The sequence below is a fragment of the Eufriesea mexicana genome, unplaced genomic scaffold, assembly GCF_001483705.2.
Source record: "Eufriesea mexicana isolate 0111107269 unplaced genomic scaffold, ASM148370v2 scaffold15773, whole genome shotgun sequence".
NCBI lineage: Eukaryota > Metazoa > Arthropoda > Insecta > Hymenoptera > Apidae > Eufriesea > Eufriesea mexicana.
The window spans coordinates 117,772-134,476 of NW_016923244.1; the positions used below are offsets into that span (position 1 = coordinate 117,772).

Consider the following 16,705-nt stretch of genomic DNA (forward strand, 5'->3'; position numbering starts at 1 on the left):
AAGAGGCGGGACAACGGTGGATCCCAGAGAATTTCCACGGTCTCTAATTGGTCGGTTCTTCGTCGAAAATAATCCATCTGGGTGTAACCAGCTGCTAAACGTAGCTCGTAAAGTATTCGAACGGTGTTGGTTAGGCGTGGGTTTTGGCGGTCGAGGAACGTGGTCCGAAGCGCGAGTAAGAGCGTGAGCGCGAACGCGAGCGTGGCCGCTTACGATCGCCTACGAAAGTCGACGAGCGTGTACGAGAGCTTGCGGCCCGCATTCGTGCACGTTTCAGGGCCACGCGTCGCGGCCGGCTCCCGGAAAGACCGCCGACTTCGATCTTCGTCGAGACTTTGCTTTCGCTTCGTTTTCATCTTTCGCTCGAATTTCGCTTCTCTCGCCAATCACCGATTTTATACCACGTCTTACGTTTCGTCACCTTTCTCTTCCTCTCCCTCTCCCTCTCAGTCACTCTCTCTCTCTATCTCTCTCTCTTCCTCCGATAACGACAACGACGACAACGACGACAACGCGTCCCGTTTCGTCGACGTGCATTCCTGTGTCTCAACTCTGGTTTCCAACTTGGAAAGATTCGACGACCTCGGCCAGATAGGTCGATCGTTGGATTGATCGGTTGGTCGTGCTGTCTATTCTCCTGTCGATCGGTCGATCGATACATGGATGGACGGATGGATGGATAGACAGATAGGTAGGTCACGAATGAGAACGGAAATGGAAACCGGAACGCAAACGTCGCTCGCGTTGCTCGCGATCGTTTATCGCGGAACGCGGTATTCGGTATGAAAATCGATCGAATCGCCGCGTGTCACGAATCTCGTTTGAAAAGAACATCATCGCCGCTAATAGCATTGAAGATCATCGTATCACTCGATTCGAAGCGGAAAGAGGAGCGGGACAAAAACGAGAAGCGAAGAAAGTGAAAAACGAAGCAAAAGAAGAAGAAGAAGAAGGAGAAGAAGAAAAAACTTAGCACGCAGGAAAGATTTCCGTTCGCGTGTTCCACGAGCAAACGATGACTCTCGTGACAGACACGGTGTCTTATACGTGTCAACCGGTCGGTAGACAGCCTTACGACGTTTATCGCCATCATCACCTACAACTACGGCACCACCATCATCATCATCATCACCATCTTCATCGTTATTATCACCATCGGCATCATCATCACTATTATCATCATCATCATCGTCGGCGACGGGGTGTATACGCGACCACCGATGATCCGTCGGTCGATTGTCTGCAAGGATACCTGTCGTCCGAAGGAAACCTGGACGAAGAAACGAGAAGCGGAGCGATCGAGTCAGCTGAGAACGACTCGGCATTAGGATCGACGAATTCACAGCGTTATCGGTACGATAATGAAATCGTGCACGACGACTCGAGTTTAACGGATTGTTCTCTCCTCTCTCTCTCTCTCTCTCTCTCTCTCTCTTTCTCTCTCTCTCCCTCGCATCATTTTTATCCAGCTCGACTCGGTAATTCTCGAATCGTATTTAAGAAAAAGAATCGCGTCGTCCGCCGTTACCTCGCGAGCAGACGCGACGACGGTTTTATCGCGCGTTAAAACATTTTCACCTCGTATTTTGCATTCCGTTTAACTGCGTTTACCACCTTCGATCCATCGTCGCGTCCACGATACCACGAATCTCGCGTTGTCGACCATCTGGAACGATTCCAATCGGGAAGAGCGCTCCTAGCGTTGCATCCGCGAGCATTTTTTCTAATTCTCCACGCGCGTACACGCAACGAGAGAAGAGAGAAGAAAGAAAAGAGAAGGAGAGAGGAAGGAAGAAGGAAACAGGTAGAAAGAAGGAAGTAGGTAAGAAACGATAAAGGTTTGTCGTCCGTCGACAGGTCGGGATTATCACGATACGCGGTGGACTCGGACGACGCGTCGTCGCTCGTGTCGGTGGACGCTTCGGCCGATCTCGAGTCCGGTTCGCTCGAGGCGGAAGAAAGCAACGAGGGTAACGAATCAAACGAACCCAACGATTCCAACGAACCCAACGAACCCAACGAAAAGAGCAACGAGTCGAATGAGAGCGAATCGCACCAACATGTGCCTCACCCTCACGCCACTCTGGATACCGGCACCTCCGCGCACGGACCACGCCGATGCCTGCTCTGGGCTTGCAAAGCCTGTAAAAAGAAAACCGTCACCGTCGATCGAAGGAAAGCTGCTACTTTACGTGAAAGGAGACGCTTGAGAAAGGTCAGTTTCAAATACCCACGGAGTGTTTTCCCTGGAAAAAGGAGTGGTTCGCTCAGCTTCGTCTTTCAGCGAATTTTCATCGGCCGTGTTTCAGGTGAACGAGGCATTCGAGGTGTTGAAGAGGAGAACCAGCAACAATCCTAACCAACGGTTACCAAAAGTGGAGATTCTACGAAACGCGATCGAGTACATCGAAGGTCTGGAAGCTTTGCTGCAGAGCAACAGATCCTCGGTAGCTCAGGATCATGGTTCGATCGAGAGTACGACGGTAAGTGTGCGCGCTATAATTCTTTGCTCGTGCTCTCTCGGTTTCTCCCAAAGTGTCGAAATCGTTCCTTTACGCTTGTTAGCGATATTCACGATCGTCTTCTCTTCTCGCGTCGATTCCTCGTTGGATTCGTTGCAGCGGGGAAAGCGTTGGAGAATTCGAGAAGCGCGCGCCAACTCCCTTCGAAACAGAGCCAGCGCGAGCCAGCTACTCTGAGATTCTTCTCGAGGGGATTATACAATGACATATATTTCCCTGGTATTTCGTATCGCTCAAAGCAGTCGACTCGTATCCCCGCTAAATATAAGCTCGATGCTGCGCATCGATTCGTACCGCGTTAGCGCACCATTTTCTTCGTTTCTAAACGAAATTTCGTTACGCTCGTCCCGTATTCCACCCGACGCCGCTTTTATCCGATACGAAATCGTCAAAGTTCAACGTCCCGTTTGCCCGCTCGTTATATAAAAAGATAAAAAAGTCGAACGATGATAGAACGCGGACATAAGGAAACGAACGAACCAACCGAAACGGATGAATGTCGCGTACAGCGTAGATCGCGCACAGAGACAAGCGAAAAGGCAAGCGAAGAACAGCGAATAACGGGTTTGATAAAAAAAAAAAAGAAAGATTTTCGCATTCGAAGATTCGAAAAGAATTCGAATCGAGTTTGAGTAAGCTCCGATCATCGCCGATCGAGGATCCATGGCTCTTTTGGAAGTTCGACTAGCAACAAAGAGATAAACTCGACGTTTTATGTGTCCCAGAGATTCTACTTTGAAAGAAGACTACTCGTATCGACCTCCGACATCGAGGACGCGAAGCTATCTTCCAGAGCAAACATAGCGCTTATTTAAAGCAGCAGTTTTAGTCGCGAGCACGAGACCGTTAACGTATCCTACTTTACGATAAAAGCTCCTCGATTTCACTTCGCATCCCATTCCACCGTCGTCAACCGTCCCCAGTTTTGTCCCATTGGTCTTCCAAAAAGCCGTAGCCATTTTCTCGTCCGTTCCATCGTTACCATCGTTACCATCGTTACCATCGTTACCATCGTTACGATCGTTTCGATCCATTTCGATCCGTTTCCATTCGTTTCTATCCGTTTCTATCCGTTTCGATCGGAGATCCAAGCTGGTTACGCTTCGATTGCTGTTATCGAAACCGTAACGTTAATCCTAAAACGATAGTTGGACAAAACCAGATCCCGAGAATCTCGGACGAAACGATTTTCCAACGATTTTCGTACGCGTGCATCTTCCTTTCTTTTGATTTTTTCCCTCTGTAGAGAGTACACCCAATTTCGCCAGTGATACTTTCTCGTAACAAGTTGCAAATGTGCGTGGATGAGCGTATAAATGTACGCACGCACGATACCAGGCGATGGACAGTGCAGCGAGGAACTGCTTTTACTCCAAGAATAGTTGGCCGCGACGACGCATATAGATGCGCCGAAACAAATAAAGGATCCGAAACGGATAAAATGTGTACATGGTGTTTAGTGGTTGGCAGAGAGTGGAGGAATGAATGAAAGAAAGAAAGTCGCGAGTACGTTTACCGGCAGCTTTTTCGCTCGACGGAATCTCTCTTCTCGAAACCTCTTATCGGACATCGATATCTATCCCGTCCGCGTCGCGACAAATTCGCGTTCGTCCAACCTTCTTCGAATTATCTCGGACAGGCTGTTTCTTCTTCCTTTCCAAAACGGTAACTACGAGATACCCTTTGGTTACAGAGCATGGTCATGATAGACCACGAGACGCAACGACCCGAGTCGCGAGTAGATGAGACGAGACCAGACGAGACGAAACGCGACGAAACGCGACGAAACGCGACGAAACGCGACGAAACGCGACAAAACGCGACAAAACGCGACGCGTAACCGAACCTTCCGATCGGCCTACATTCCGCGAGCTATTGAACCCAGCTACCGATATCGATTCTTATTATTATTACGCGATACCAACGACCATTCTCCCTTTATCTCCGAGATACCGATTTAGCCGCACCGGACCATTAATCGCGCACTCGCGGTAATCCCGACAGTTTTGTTTCTTATTTTTCCAGGACGCATCTTCTCCGCGATACGTGACGGAAAGGCTGAGACAGTTCTCGGACCCTCTGGCAAGGTTTCAACCCATCAACGGTGAGTGAGATTCTATCCACGAAACGGTAATTTTCGTTCGTGTCGCGACGCCGAAACGCGTGGAAAGACAGGAAGTCACTATTAAGGAGCGTGCGACCCATCGACCGGCTTTTCTAGCTCCACGTTTCCAAAACGGTAGATCGTTCGTGATACTGGTATTTTTAAGTAGATTAATGCTTGACACGAGACGGAGCATTAAGCAGATCGGTATTAATGAGTTTTGTCACCCTTGAGTGACACTCCGTTTCTATTCGGTTACACTCGTTGCTATAGATAGCCCACCCGTGAGTTTCCGACGATACAACGTCCTCTCGATACAGTCGGCTGCTCGCGTCTCGTTTGCGTCTCGCTCGCGTCTCGCGCGCGTCTTGCTCGCGGCTCGCTCGCGGCTCGCGTTACCCGCGACAGTCTACCAGCCACGCGCCACGCGTCACGGTTCACCGTGAACCCCCGTGACTCTTGTATCGTATACCATGCATACTGCGCCGCCACCGTGCTCGTTATATGGTCTAGCCTAGTCTAGTCTAGCCAATCGAACACGTACGAGCGCAGTCGCACGATCTTCGATTGGCATCGCCGTCGTTGTCGCCGTTGTCGTCGTCGTTAGATGCTCAGCCTCGTTCTCTAGCTATTTTCGCGCCCGATATTTGACGAGATTTCCCTGTTTTTCCGACCTGCCGAATACACGGCGGAATTAATTGGCCCACATTCTGAAAATAGACGAACGGCCCCGTCTCCGTGATCGCGCAAATCTACCGCGCTATGCGAATTTCCGCACCGGCAAATCGAACGGGAATGGGAACGAGAATGGGAACGGGAATGGGAACGGGAATGGGAACGAGAATGGGAAACAGTTTGTCGCGACGCGACGTGTCGGCTACGCGAGAACGGTAGAGGGAAAAAAATCGGAAATATTTCACGTGTTCGCGACAATGCCAATTCGATGGCGCCGTCGCCGTCACCGTCGCCGTCGGACGCGCGAATGCTTGAATGCGCGAATGCGCGAATGCGCGAATGCGCGAATGCGCGAATCTTTCACGAGCCAAAAGGAACAGCTCGCGAGATTCTGGTATTTCGATCGTTAAAATAACTCGGGATTAATTAGCGTTAATGAATACCTGGCTATTGGCAACCGTGAAACATAATTCAAGCCGGTAGGAAGAAGGGAGCAGCGTTGGTTCGTTGCTCGTGCGAGCAAACGAGCAGCAACGCGATAGGCGCTTATATGCGAAATTAAATCATGTATCCAACATTGAATCGCCTTCCATTTGTCACGGTGTTTCGCCCACCTATCACGGAAACGATAAAACGATAACTCGACTGGGAGAACGGAGGGAAATCTTCGAGCAGACTGTTCGAGTAGACGAGGGTAGAGGAAATTCGTGGCACGAGTTTCTCGTTAAACGCAACAGTCTATAATAATTCACCATCACACCGCGTCGCATTCGCCGAGTAGCGAGAGGCCGAGCAACAGGAATGAAGGAAAAAGGGCCGCGAGGTCCTCGGTAGGAATAGAGGCATCTTTGCAACAACCACAAAACAAGTGCTCCTCTGCGAACGAACGGGGCTGGCAAGGTAGCGATGCCAAGGGATTTATCGAACCGTAACCCACTAACGTGCCAATCCTGATTATTTCGATCGATGTGTCCCGTTATTTCGCCACGCGTGCCGTTTCCATCAAATGCGACCACCTCTACAGCCTACATAGTTTGTCGCATTGTCGAGAAACCTCGCGCTTTTCCAACATCCACGTGTCGCTACTTTTTCCTCGCGCCTCACGACGTAATTAGTAACGATTTTCCATTCGGTTTCTCTCGCCAGATATCTCGCGATACATACGGCGTTCGTTACGTTGACGAAATTCAATGGATCGTCCAAGGATGAGAAAATTCAAGTCGCTTCAAAGTGCCATATATTGCCACGGTACATTAGTATGACGCATCACCACCGGACCATCCTTTTGCCAACGGAACGGTCGTTTAAAAGCAGCGGAAACCGCGTCCAAAATACATACTTTGCCACATCCAGAATTCACTCAAGTATCTCGAAAATTCCCTTTCGCGTTTTTCTATCTACCTACGTCTCCTATTCCTATATTCCACGGTCATTCCTCTACCCTCTGCACTTCGATCTTTCTTTACACTTTCGCCCTTATTTTGCTCATTTACCTAATCTTCCATCCATATCTAGTTCTCGTTCTTCTTGTTAGAACCATTTCCCTTTAAATCGCTTCGAATCGAGGCTATTAGTAATTCTATTTGACGTACACGTCGGGGTGCAACGTGATCTAAAGCGTTACGACGATCGAAAACAAAGAACGCCTTTAGCCAGAGAAATTCAATGTCCGTGACAAGTTTTCGACCTCCTCGTTGCGTTCTTCGCTAATGAGACGGTATGAAAGGTTCCTTGTCGAAATCCTTTTAACTCTCGCGGAAAAAACACAGCCACCGGTGATAAGCGCGAATCGGAGCTCTTTGAAGACCGACAGGGATTGCAATTAAATCGTTTCGGTGAGCAACTTTGCCCGTCAAGGGATACCAAGTGACGTCGTTCGCCTAATCCTTCCCATCTCCCTAAGTTTAAAACGATCGAATCGCGCAACCGCGTTCATAGTTTCCGTCTAATTTTTCCAATCCAGTCGAATAATCGTATCGGTCCTTTCGTATAGCGTTTGCCAATTCATGGCAGCGATAACGCAGCTTGGAAAGATTCGCGCGTAACCTACTGCAGCGTAAAATCAATCGGAACCATCTGTCGTTTCTAACCAGACAACTCGATAGACGACAGACATCGATTCTTTGCTTTTTCTAACGAGCTAATGAGATTTTAGATAAACCGGTGATCGGTGAATTCATTGGCGTTTCTCGACAGGATTCGAAGGCACGATGGAATCGCAGTCGTCTCAGCTGAGCGGGAGCAGCTTGGATCGCCTCAACATGATCGTCCAGAGCATCAACGGGCCGACTCGTGGTAACACCGATACTCTTCGATACGTTTCGCACCAATGACACCCGACACGGATGTAGCTTTCCACGAGACACATCCAAGGACCGAAGAATACTTCTCGATTGTTCCTCGACCCACCGTTGAACGCCGTCATCGAGTGGATAGCAAGTTCCTAAAATATATCGACGAATGTTTGTCTTTCTTTTCTCTAATCTTGCTTAACGATCGTTTTCTTTCCAAATAACTTCGACATCGATATCGCCCGACGAGTAAATTTCAATTTTACGTACTGAAATATGCTCGCGCGGCATTCGCTAATCGTTTCTTACCAACCGCGTAAACGAATCCAATGAATATGCCGACGAGCGAGCGAGCGTATTTTTATTCCGCGATTTCGGTGTGTTTCCATTCGATTCGAAGCGCGTCGTATCGGTTTTGTGTCTGTGTATAAATATACGTATATACGCGCATACATGCATATATATAGATTTATAAATGCAATACACCGTAATAAAAGATATCGAAATATGTCAAACCTCGTATCAAAATATGTATCCTTGTTCGAGCCATCTTTCTTGCTAACTTTTACAGTATTGTCGTTGGACTTACTTATCGACGGCGAAGCTGCATCCGCCATCTCGTGTCAATAGAAATTTTTCAGCCACTAGGTAGAAACAAAAGAACTGCTATTCCCGCACAAGCGAGGTTAACTCATCGGCAAATGTTAAATCGTAGGAAATGTTAAATCGTTCGATACCGTTCGAACGTTAAAACGTATATACGAATGTTCATATGTATATACCGTCTAGCCCGTAGACATATCCCTGCTCTCTTTTTCTTCTGTTCAGTTCTCTCGAGCTACGATGACGATACACGCGGTTCTTCGCTCGGGCGAAGGAGGCAGCTGGACTCATGCGCGATTTATGAACGTATCTTCGAAAACCTGCCAGTCAGCACGTCCAAAGAACCTAATCCCGGAAACGGTGGAAATCGGAGACTACTTTTAAGCAGATAAACTGGATAGCTTGTAAAATTGAGCTATCAACGTGTTCGTTCTCTCGCAATATCGGCACGTATTCAAAACATCCTGTAAAACGTGTCCCCTGAAATACACATCTGTCCTCCTTCTTTGGCATTCCCCCTTGTTTTCCCACTGAACGCTTAAAAGAACTTAAAAGCCCAACGCCACACGCCTACATCGTCCTTCCCTCGTAGCTGTCTCTCGAAAAAAGATCGTCACGATTTTTCTCCTTTTCTATATCTCCCTCTCCCTTCCTTATCCTCCATCCACACACAAAGTCGTCCTCCTTCTGTCCTTCTATACTTTCTAGCACCACGTGTATCGTGTATATTGCTTTCAATTCGCACGTAATATCGGCAAATTTGAAAAAATTACACATTCATCGTATACCTTTCCATCAATTACCGTTTTCGTCGAGCAATTGTCGTCCAACGCCTATCAACCACTCGTTATCTCGATTAGTCCATTCCAGACGCTATCGATCTGGTTCGACTTTTATCCGCCCAGATATCGTTTGTCCACTTTGTCGTTCGGATCGATGTTTCTTTCTTGTCAAACGACTCTTGATTTCTCACGAAACGTTTTATCTTATAAACACGTTTCTTGGAGGAGAAAGAGAAATATAACTTAACAAGGACTAACATCCCGTCGAGCTTTAACGCGGGTTTTTTCATCCAACGACGAATCTCTGTAATTAAGAGAAAAGAGAGAAAACACGTACTGGGGTTACCCAACATTAGCCGAAAATATCCATGTCGCGGGAGTAAGAATAGTTGAGGACGACATAAATATTTTTGGAGTTACTGACCCGTCAAAACTCTCTGCACTTTGAGCCGAACGTATATTCCGAACGTCTCTTTCAATGCTGATCCCTTCTCCCTCCAAATGAAGGAATTACAAGAAACGATGAAAAGGGAAATGGTGAAGCGATAAAACGATCGCATCGAAAGATTCGTAGTCTTTAACACGTACCGAAATACACAACTCCGACGTAATTCGAAAAGAGTGACAAGAACATAGGTTTCTCGCAAATATCGAATGTTAACGAAAAAACTTTTGTTAGCTACCTTTTTTACTTCCCTTCTTCGTTCGTATTCATCGTATATCGTATATCGTATATCAAACTGTTATACCGATGATACACCGATTAACCGGTCGATTGATTAACCACTTTCCAATTATCGTGGAATATCGTTCAACCGTGTTGCACGACACGGAAATGTGGATTACGTTCTGCATGAGAATAACATTACATAGTACAAGGATCATGATACTCTTATCGCCATCTGTCGATATCAAAAGTAGCATAGCATCGCACTGATCTTCGAAGACTACGCAAAGTGCGGTTCAAATTCAGCGTGCGATACATTTTTGTTACCTCGTCTAAAAGTTCCACAGTCCTCTTACACTTCCTTTTTAGTAATTATCTACGTTACCGATTTATACAATGTAAGTTACGACACTATCGATAGTCGAAATTAAAACCGAATGTAGCAAAGTACAAACGAGTTTTAATATATATTTAATATATTTGTCTTAAAATCGTTAAATATCAAAATAGTAATTTTACACCCATTGCAAAATGTTACATTAAACGAAAACCATATGGATTTATAAATTAATGTTTTAATAAATACAATATGTTTCCCTTTGCCTATTTTTCCACTACTAGAATTTCCTTGTGATAACACAGCCATTATAAGAGTGCCATTTTGGTGTTAAGTGCACTACTCGATTAATTATAATACGAGTATAGCAATTATAAGATGTATTTATTCAGAGTTCTATACTGGAATTTAGTTTCATTTCCAAACGATATAAATACCGTAATTTGATTTAATGTCGAATCGGCAACGTTAGAAATGGCAATAAACTGGCAACTTAACACCGACAATGTATAGACGAGCTGTAAAGTAAATTTAACATTGCGTGGATATATTTTTCCGGCCCGATTTCCGAGGATTCTACCTTACCGTTGCTACGTTCAGCCGATAACAGTAATGTTATCGACAGAGTATAGAAACTTATCGTAGCGTATGATGGTAACTGTACCGAATTCAAATTGATATTGCAAGTAGGCTATGTGACTTGAAATATAATAGTGTCACGAAATTTTGCGAAATTGAGTAATATCGTTTCTAAATATGCAAAGAAACAAACAAAATAAAGATAATAGACTTATATGACAACTCTACGAGTATAAATACCGTCGTACGTGCACTAGTATAGACTGTAAACTATCTAAGAGCTAAAGCTAGGTACTAGGTACTAGGTACTAGCTACGAGTATTGTGTAGCTCTTAGCTTGGCATCATTTGTCAAAGATGAACATGTCGAAAATTTCGGAAATTACGAAATAAAATTTATCGAGTCAAAAATGGAGATACATCTTTGGCAAACGATGTCAATTACTAGGTCTTCCCACGTGAAAGTGGATACGCGATTCGAGGACCCGTCCCTGAAAACAATATTAAAATATTGTATAAAATATGATACAAAACATAGATATACAAAATAAATTACAAATTGCAATATAAATTATGAAATAAATTACACAATATGGTAATAAACAACGGAGGCGGTCCTACGGGCAACACCTGTAACAAACGCAAGTATGTTTCGTTTGAAACGAAAGAAAGAAAATGAAGCTACTGACACGTTATTGAAATAGTCGTGTCTAACAAAAGGTTATTCGAATCGGTACGCTACTATTACAACTCTGTTGAGACATTCGTAGCCTTTATCGGCCATATACCAAAACCGCGAGCAATAAAAAATTTATATAAAATCCCGTCACGATGCGATCAATCCAACGAACCCACGCGACGAACTCGTGAGCAATAGATACCTCCGCAATGTTTCAGCACCCTGTCTAAGGCATTCATGCCCAATCTCGTACGATTTATTCCGACATGACTTACTCGCTCGAAGGCTGCATTATCGGACTGATGGTACTAACAACTGCCAGTCGAAGAGCAACGGAATCAGAATTCGGAAGTATGAACACCTCTGCCGCAAAGGATAGGAGCACAAAGTGATGGCTCAATAAGGACTGACGGAGGACCCCTCCCGGAAACCGGACGGTTGGTCCCCGAGAGGATGCCGCAGCAACACCAGCCTGGCAACGCAGCCTCCAAGTCGATGCATGTAGAAATATGTCGATACCCGTTTGAGCACGAACCAACTTAGAAGTGTCTTACGGGACACGAGATTAACGGTGAGACAAAACGAATTGCGCGGAGAAATGATATGGGCCCGTTTCTCGATCTCGATCACCCTTCCTCGACTATACACGACCGTGTATGTACTCCTTCTTCGACACGTTATCGTTATCGTCAGTTATCGTTGTATCATCAGCTTTCGAAAATTGTGAGTTTTTCTACACAATTGGTGGCAGGAGTAAGTCTATGAACACAAAAAATACAATTCAAAGGGAACATTGAAAATTTACAAGAGATAGGAAATATCTTAAACTTTGTGCGTAGCTCTTGACTTGGTATCGTTTCCCAAAAATTATTCTTTGGAAAATGATACCAATTATCAGGTCTCACCGCGTGGAGGTGGCTACACATCGAAACCCGACATGCGCCCCAGTGGCGCAGCCTATTGGCGCTATCTGTATCAAAGATATCTAATATAACTTGGAACGAATTAAGTTAAAGCGACTCTACTGACACTTTATTAAATTTTGTGTCTTACGAAGGGGACTTCGATTCGGTATACTAAAACTCTACTGTCGCCACACTAAGACATCTTATTTCTCACGAAGATTGGGAATAAAATATAAAACACGCGAACAAGTTAAAAATCGCGATCGCGCCCGAACGAGTTCGCGATTATTCGAAAGACCGACTAGCCTACGAGACGTACTCTCGTGTACAAAACAACTTCATGCCTCGGCACCCTCCCGTTCGAACCTAGCCCGCCCAGCCACCGCAGACCCCGTCATGACTTACTCGCGAACGAGAGCGGTCGACGAACCAGCGAAACACCCAAAATCAAGCCGAGAGTCCCCGTAGCCGGTCACGCAGGCCCCTGCCACATGGGGGAGAAATTAATCATCCCATGGGGTCTGACCGCAGACCATGGGTCGTACACGCGCTGGTGCCCAGGACGACTAGAGCCGACAGACCCTCGAATTGACCCAGGTGAGTGCCAGCCCGCCGACCACCCTAGAACCGGCGCATGACAAGGGTGGCAGTGGCGAGGATGAGTGTCGGAACGAATCGTTTGGATGACTTACGAAACATGGAGTTATCAAGTACGGGAGAGTACGTTACGCAGGCTAGTCGGTACTTAAGAACAATCGCGATTATCGCGACAACAATTATGTTCTATTTGGTAAATGACAGGGATAAGAAGATAATAGAGAATTGATATATTTCGCTCCAAGTTCGGTAGCTTACCTTTGTACAGGTAGCGCGCACATGAACCTTAGTCTAGGTATCTATCTTATAACTGCTTATAACTACTTAGGTCTAAACGCCCGCATCCCGCGTCGTCCAACGATGTCTTGTAAATCTTGCAAATCTTGAAAATCTGAAACAGAAAAATATATAAATCTGAAAGGAAACGGATTAGTAACAACATAAAAAATAAAAGCGAAACTAATATAAACCACAAAGATGTATCAAGTGAAAGGAACTACCCAACGATGAGATACGAACAACCCAACGATAAGACATAAACAACCAAACGATAAGACATTCGAATATTATACGAAATATTCGAATTGTCAAATAAAAATGAATAGAAATGAAATCTGAAAGTCAAAAAAATAATTAATTCCTGAAAAAAGAAAAAATAATTAAATCCTGAAAGAAGAAAATAATTAATACCTGAAAATAAATAAAATTATTAGTAAATTGTTAAATGGGGTGAGGTGTGGGTGGGATGTCTAGCCCCATCCACATTTCGGACTCCCCCCCTTCCGAGCACTTTGAAATTTAGACGTGTCACTTCCGAAGTCGAACTGACAAATAAGTTTCCCTGCGTCGCGGCGCCCTTTATATATAGCTTCCGATCGGCCGAGCTCCCCGCCACGATCAGAAATTTTCGAACTTTGCCAATTCCATTATTTATAATTTTCTCGCTTTAATAGCTAATAATTTATTAATTTTTTCTCTTTTATTATAAATATACGTTGCAAGCAATTTGTTAATAACAATATTAATTTGTCATTAACAATTAGTGTAATAATTTATAAACTTTTTGTGAATTATATATACATTTTAGCATGAATGCGTTGTAAGTGCGAGCAATAACCCGAAATTTATTAATTTTGCCAATTTTATTATAAATTTACATTGTGAACAATTTGTTATTAACGATATTAATTCGTTGGTAACGATAAATATAATCATTTATAAACTTTATTTATGCTTTCACAACTTTAATCGATCTCAAAATTTTAAATCGGTACGTCAGTCAAAGATGTCCACGGATGTCGGTATAATGTTAGGTTTCTCTTTACGTCATCCGTGTTTATATAGAAATTCTTTAATTAGTAGTAGGGGATGTTGCTTCCAACATCACCCAATTAACACAGTGTTGCTTTCGGCTTGCATTAATATGCAATCAAATGAACTCGATGAATTACGGTTTTCTTCATAAATCGGTATGTAATGCGATATTAATTTTTAAATTAAATAAATATTTAAAGTCGTTTGCGAATTAACTTGATCGATACAGATTCCATCACACGGTTTCCATCACATGTTATGATGCCGTGACGACAACGTTGAGAGAGATAATGATATTGGGGCTCTAAAGGCTCCAAAAACTGGGTTGAAGAATACGTATAACGTTAGGTCTACTTTATACCACCTCTTTATAGCGCTAGAGCCCCGAAAAAGTATGATGCAAGAATATACCGAGTATATAGACCTATTTTAAAAATCTATTTTATAAACCTGTTTTGTGCGTGCATGACGGAGGTATGGGATTTGTAGATCTGTTGTTTATGTATATCTATAAATATATATGTATATGTATATATATATATATATATATATAGTCATTATAATCATAATTATTACGTGATATGTATTATGAAGCATATTTTTCTAGCAACGGTTCATGATACGGACATCTACTCAGATTCTAATTTCTATATGCCATTGTTTATTACGTTGTTAACAATTAACGTGTATATGTGAAACTTTCAAATTGAATAAAAAGTACCTAAGCATCTAACCATTGCTTTTCTTCTTTTTACGAAGCACAGAATCACTCATCTTTATCTGTGACTTCATATTCGTATATAATTAATTTATCAACTTTTAAAATTGCATCGTAAAGGTGCAACCTCAGCGAGCTTTCTAATACAATTCTGGATATGAATTTGTTGTTATTTAAATCATTATTGGTGATTATTGTATAGGGTGTTTGAACCATTGCCAAAAATACTAATGGTTTATCTTTCTATTAGTATAATGGAATAACTAATAATTCAAGTTCATGAATTAATTACAGAAATTTGGAATTTTTCGTAACCGAAATATATTTATATCTACTTCATTGATATTAATAAATGTAAGAAACATCGTTTGATATTTTACATCGATACTTTAGAACATGGCTATTTCAAAGATGAAGCATCTTCCCGCGAAAACGAGGCACAGCCTTGCCCAATCGCAGAACACTTCTCGTCGACGCGGATGCCGGTAGCACATGATGCAATATTTACACGCGTTACAGTGAAACTTTCAGTGCCTGAATAAAACGTTTCGTGAAGTAGTGTTATCCTTGATCAGTATTAGAATTACTGCAATTGATTAAAGAAATATTTAAGAACAATAACACGCAGTATCAGTTATTATTTCGGAACATTAAACAAGCATCACACATCGTCGTGATATATACGAAAGGACCACAACACAAGTTTAACAAATTACAAGAGCATTACCAAGAACAGGATAAATAACTCAGAACATTTGTTCGGCAGTAACAAATCATATGTGGAGAAAAGTAAAGATGTACATACGAAATAAAGTGACGGAAGTACAAGTGCATCTGAAATCGTGCTACACAGTTCAATTTTATCATTTCTATTTCCGTAATTAGGCTTTCGGATTAGGTTTCTTCCCTATAACAGCGTTGATTAGGCTTTTCTCTACCTCATGCGCAGATTTTTCTACGATTTCCACCATTCGTGTTCAAAATTTAGAGACGAAGGTGACCGTGGCAGTCAGATCGTGCTGCGTAATAGGTTTTTTTTCTTCTATTTCCGAAATTAGACTTTTTGATTAGGTTTGTTCTATATATCTGCGTAGAGTGATATTTTCCTTAACGAGATTGGATATTTTTTTTCGGTTTGGAGTGTGCGTTTTCGCAAAATAATGCCGAAAGTGTCAGTGGCTCGCAGATCGTGCAACGCAATTTATTTGGTTTCTATTTTTTGAATCAGGCTTTTTGAATCGGATTTTTCCACTGATTCGCATAGAGTGATTTTTTCCTTAACGGGATTGGGTATTTTTTTCGGATTCGTGAGTGCGTTTTCGAACAATAATGCCGAGTGTGTCAGTGGCTGTGAAATCGTGCTGCGTAATAGACATTTTTCTTTTCTATTTCCGAAATTATTCATCTTGATTTGGTTTGTGCTATATATCAGTGTAGAGTGGAATTTTTTTTAATGGAGTTGGATATTTCTTTTCAGTTTCGTATGTGCGTTATCGAAAAATAGTGCCGAATACGTCAGTAGCCGTGAAATCGTACCGCGTAATAGACTTTTTTGGCTCCTATCTTCGAAATTGGGCTTTTTGATTAGGTTTGATTTATACATCAGTGTAGAGTGGAATTTTCTCTAACTGAATTGAATACTTTTTTTCAGTTCGTTTTAGATTACGTTCCTGTGGTCGCTGTTTAATTGCTATGGCTAATGCTGGAGAAGATAACAGTGGTTCCCATTTCTTCTTTACTCTTGGTTCTCAATTAGATTTGCAGAATAAACATTCAACTTTTGGTTATGTTTCTGAAGAAACTATATATGACATGCTTGAACTTGAAGAAGCACTTGAAGATGAGGTAAATTTAATGTTTATAAGAAAATGTATCAATAATTGATATAAATATAATATTTCCTCTGTTTTGTAGAATGATAAACCACTTTATG

The 16,705-nt window shown here is 43.1% G+C and overlaps 1 protein-coding gene across 1 annotated transcript; it reads left to right on the forward strand.

Moving 5' to 3' along the window:
- Nucleotides 1–155: 155 nt before the first annotated feature.
- On the forward strand, nucleotides 156–9,172 carry nau (myogenic-determination protein nautilus). Its single transcript, XM_017909186.1, has 5 exons — nucleotides 156–1,353; nucleotides 1,858–2,215; nucleotides 2,310–2,483; nucleotides 4,548–4,626; nucleotides 7,498–9,172. Exons 1-5 carry the CDS (start codon nucleotides 1,016–1,018, stop codon nucleotides 7,632–7,634), a joined length of 1,086 nt encoding a protein of 361 aa, XP_017764675.1. The 5' UTR covers nucleotides 156–1,015; the 3' UTR covers nucleotides 7,635–9,172.
- The last annotated feature ends 7,533 nt before the right edge of the window (nucleotides 9,173–16,705 follow it).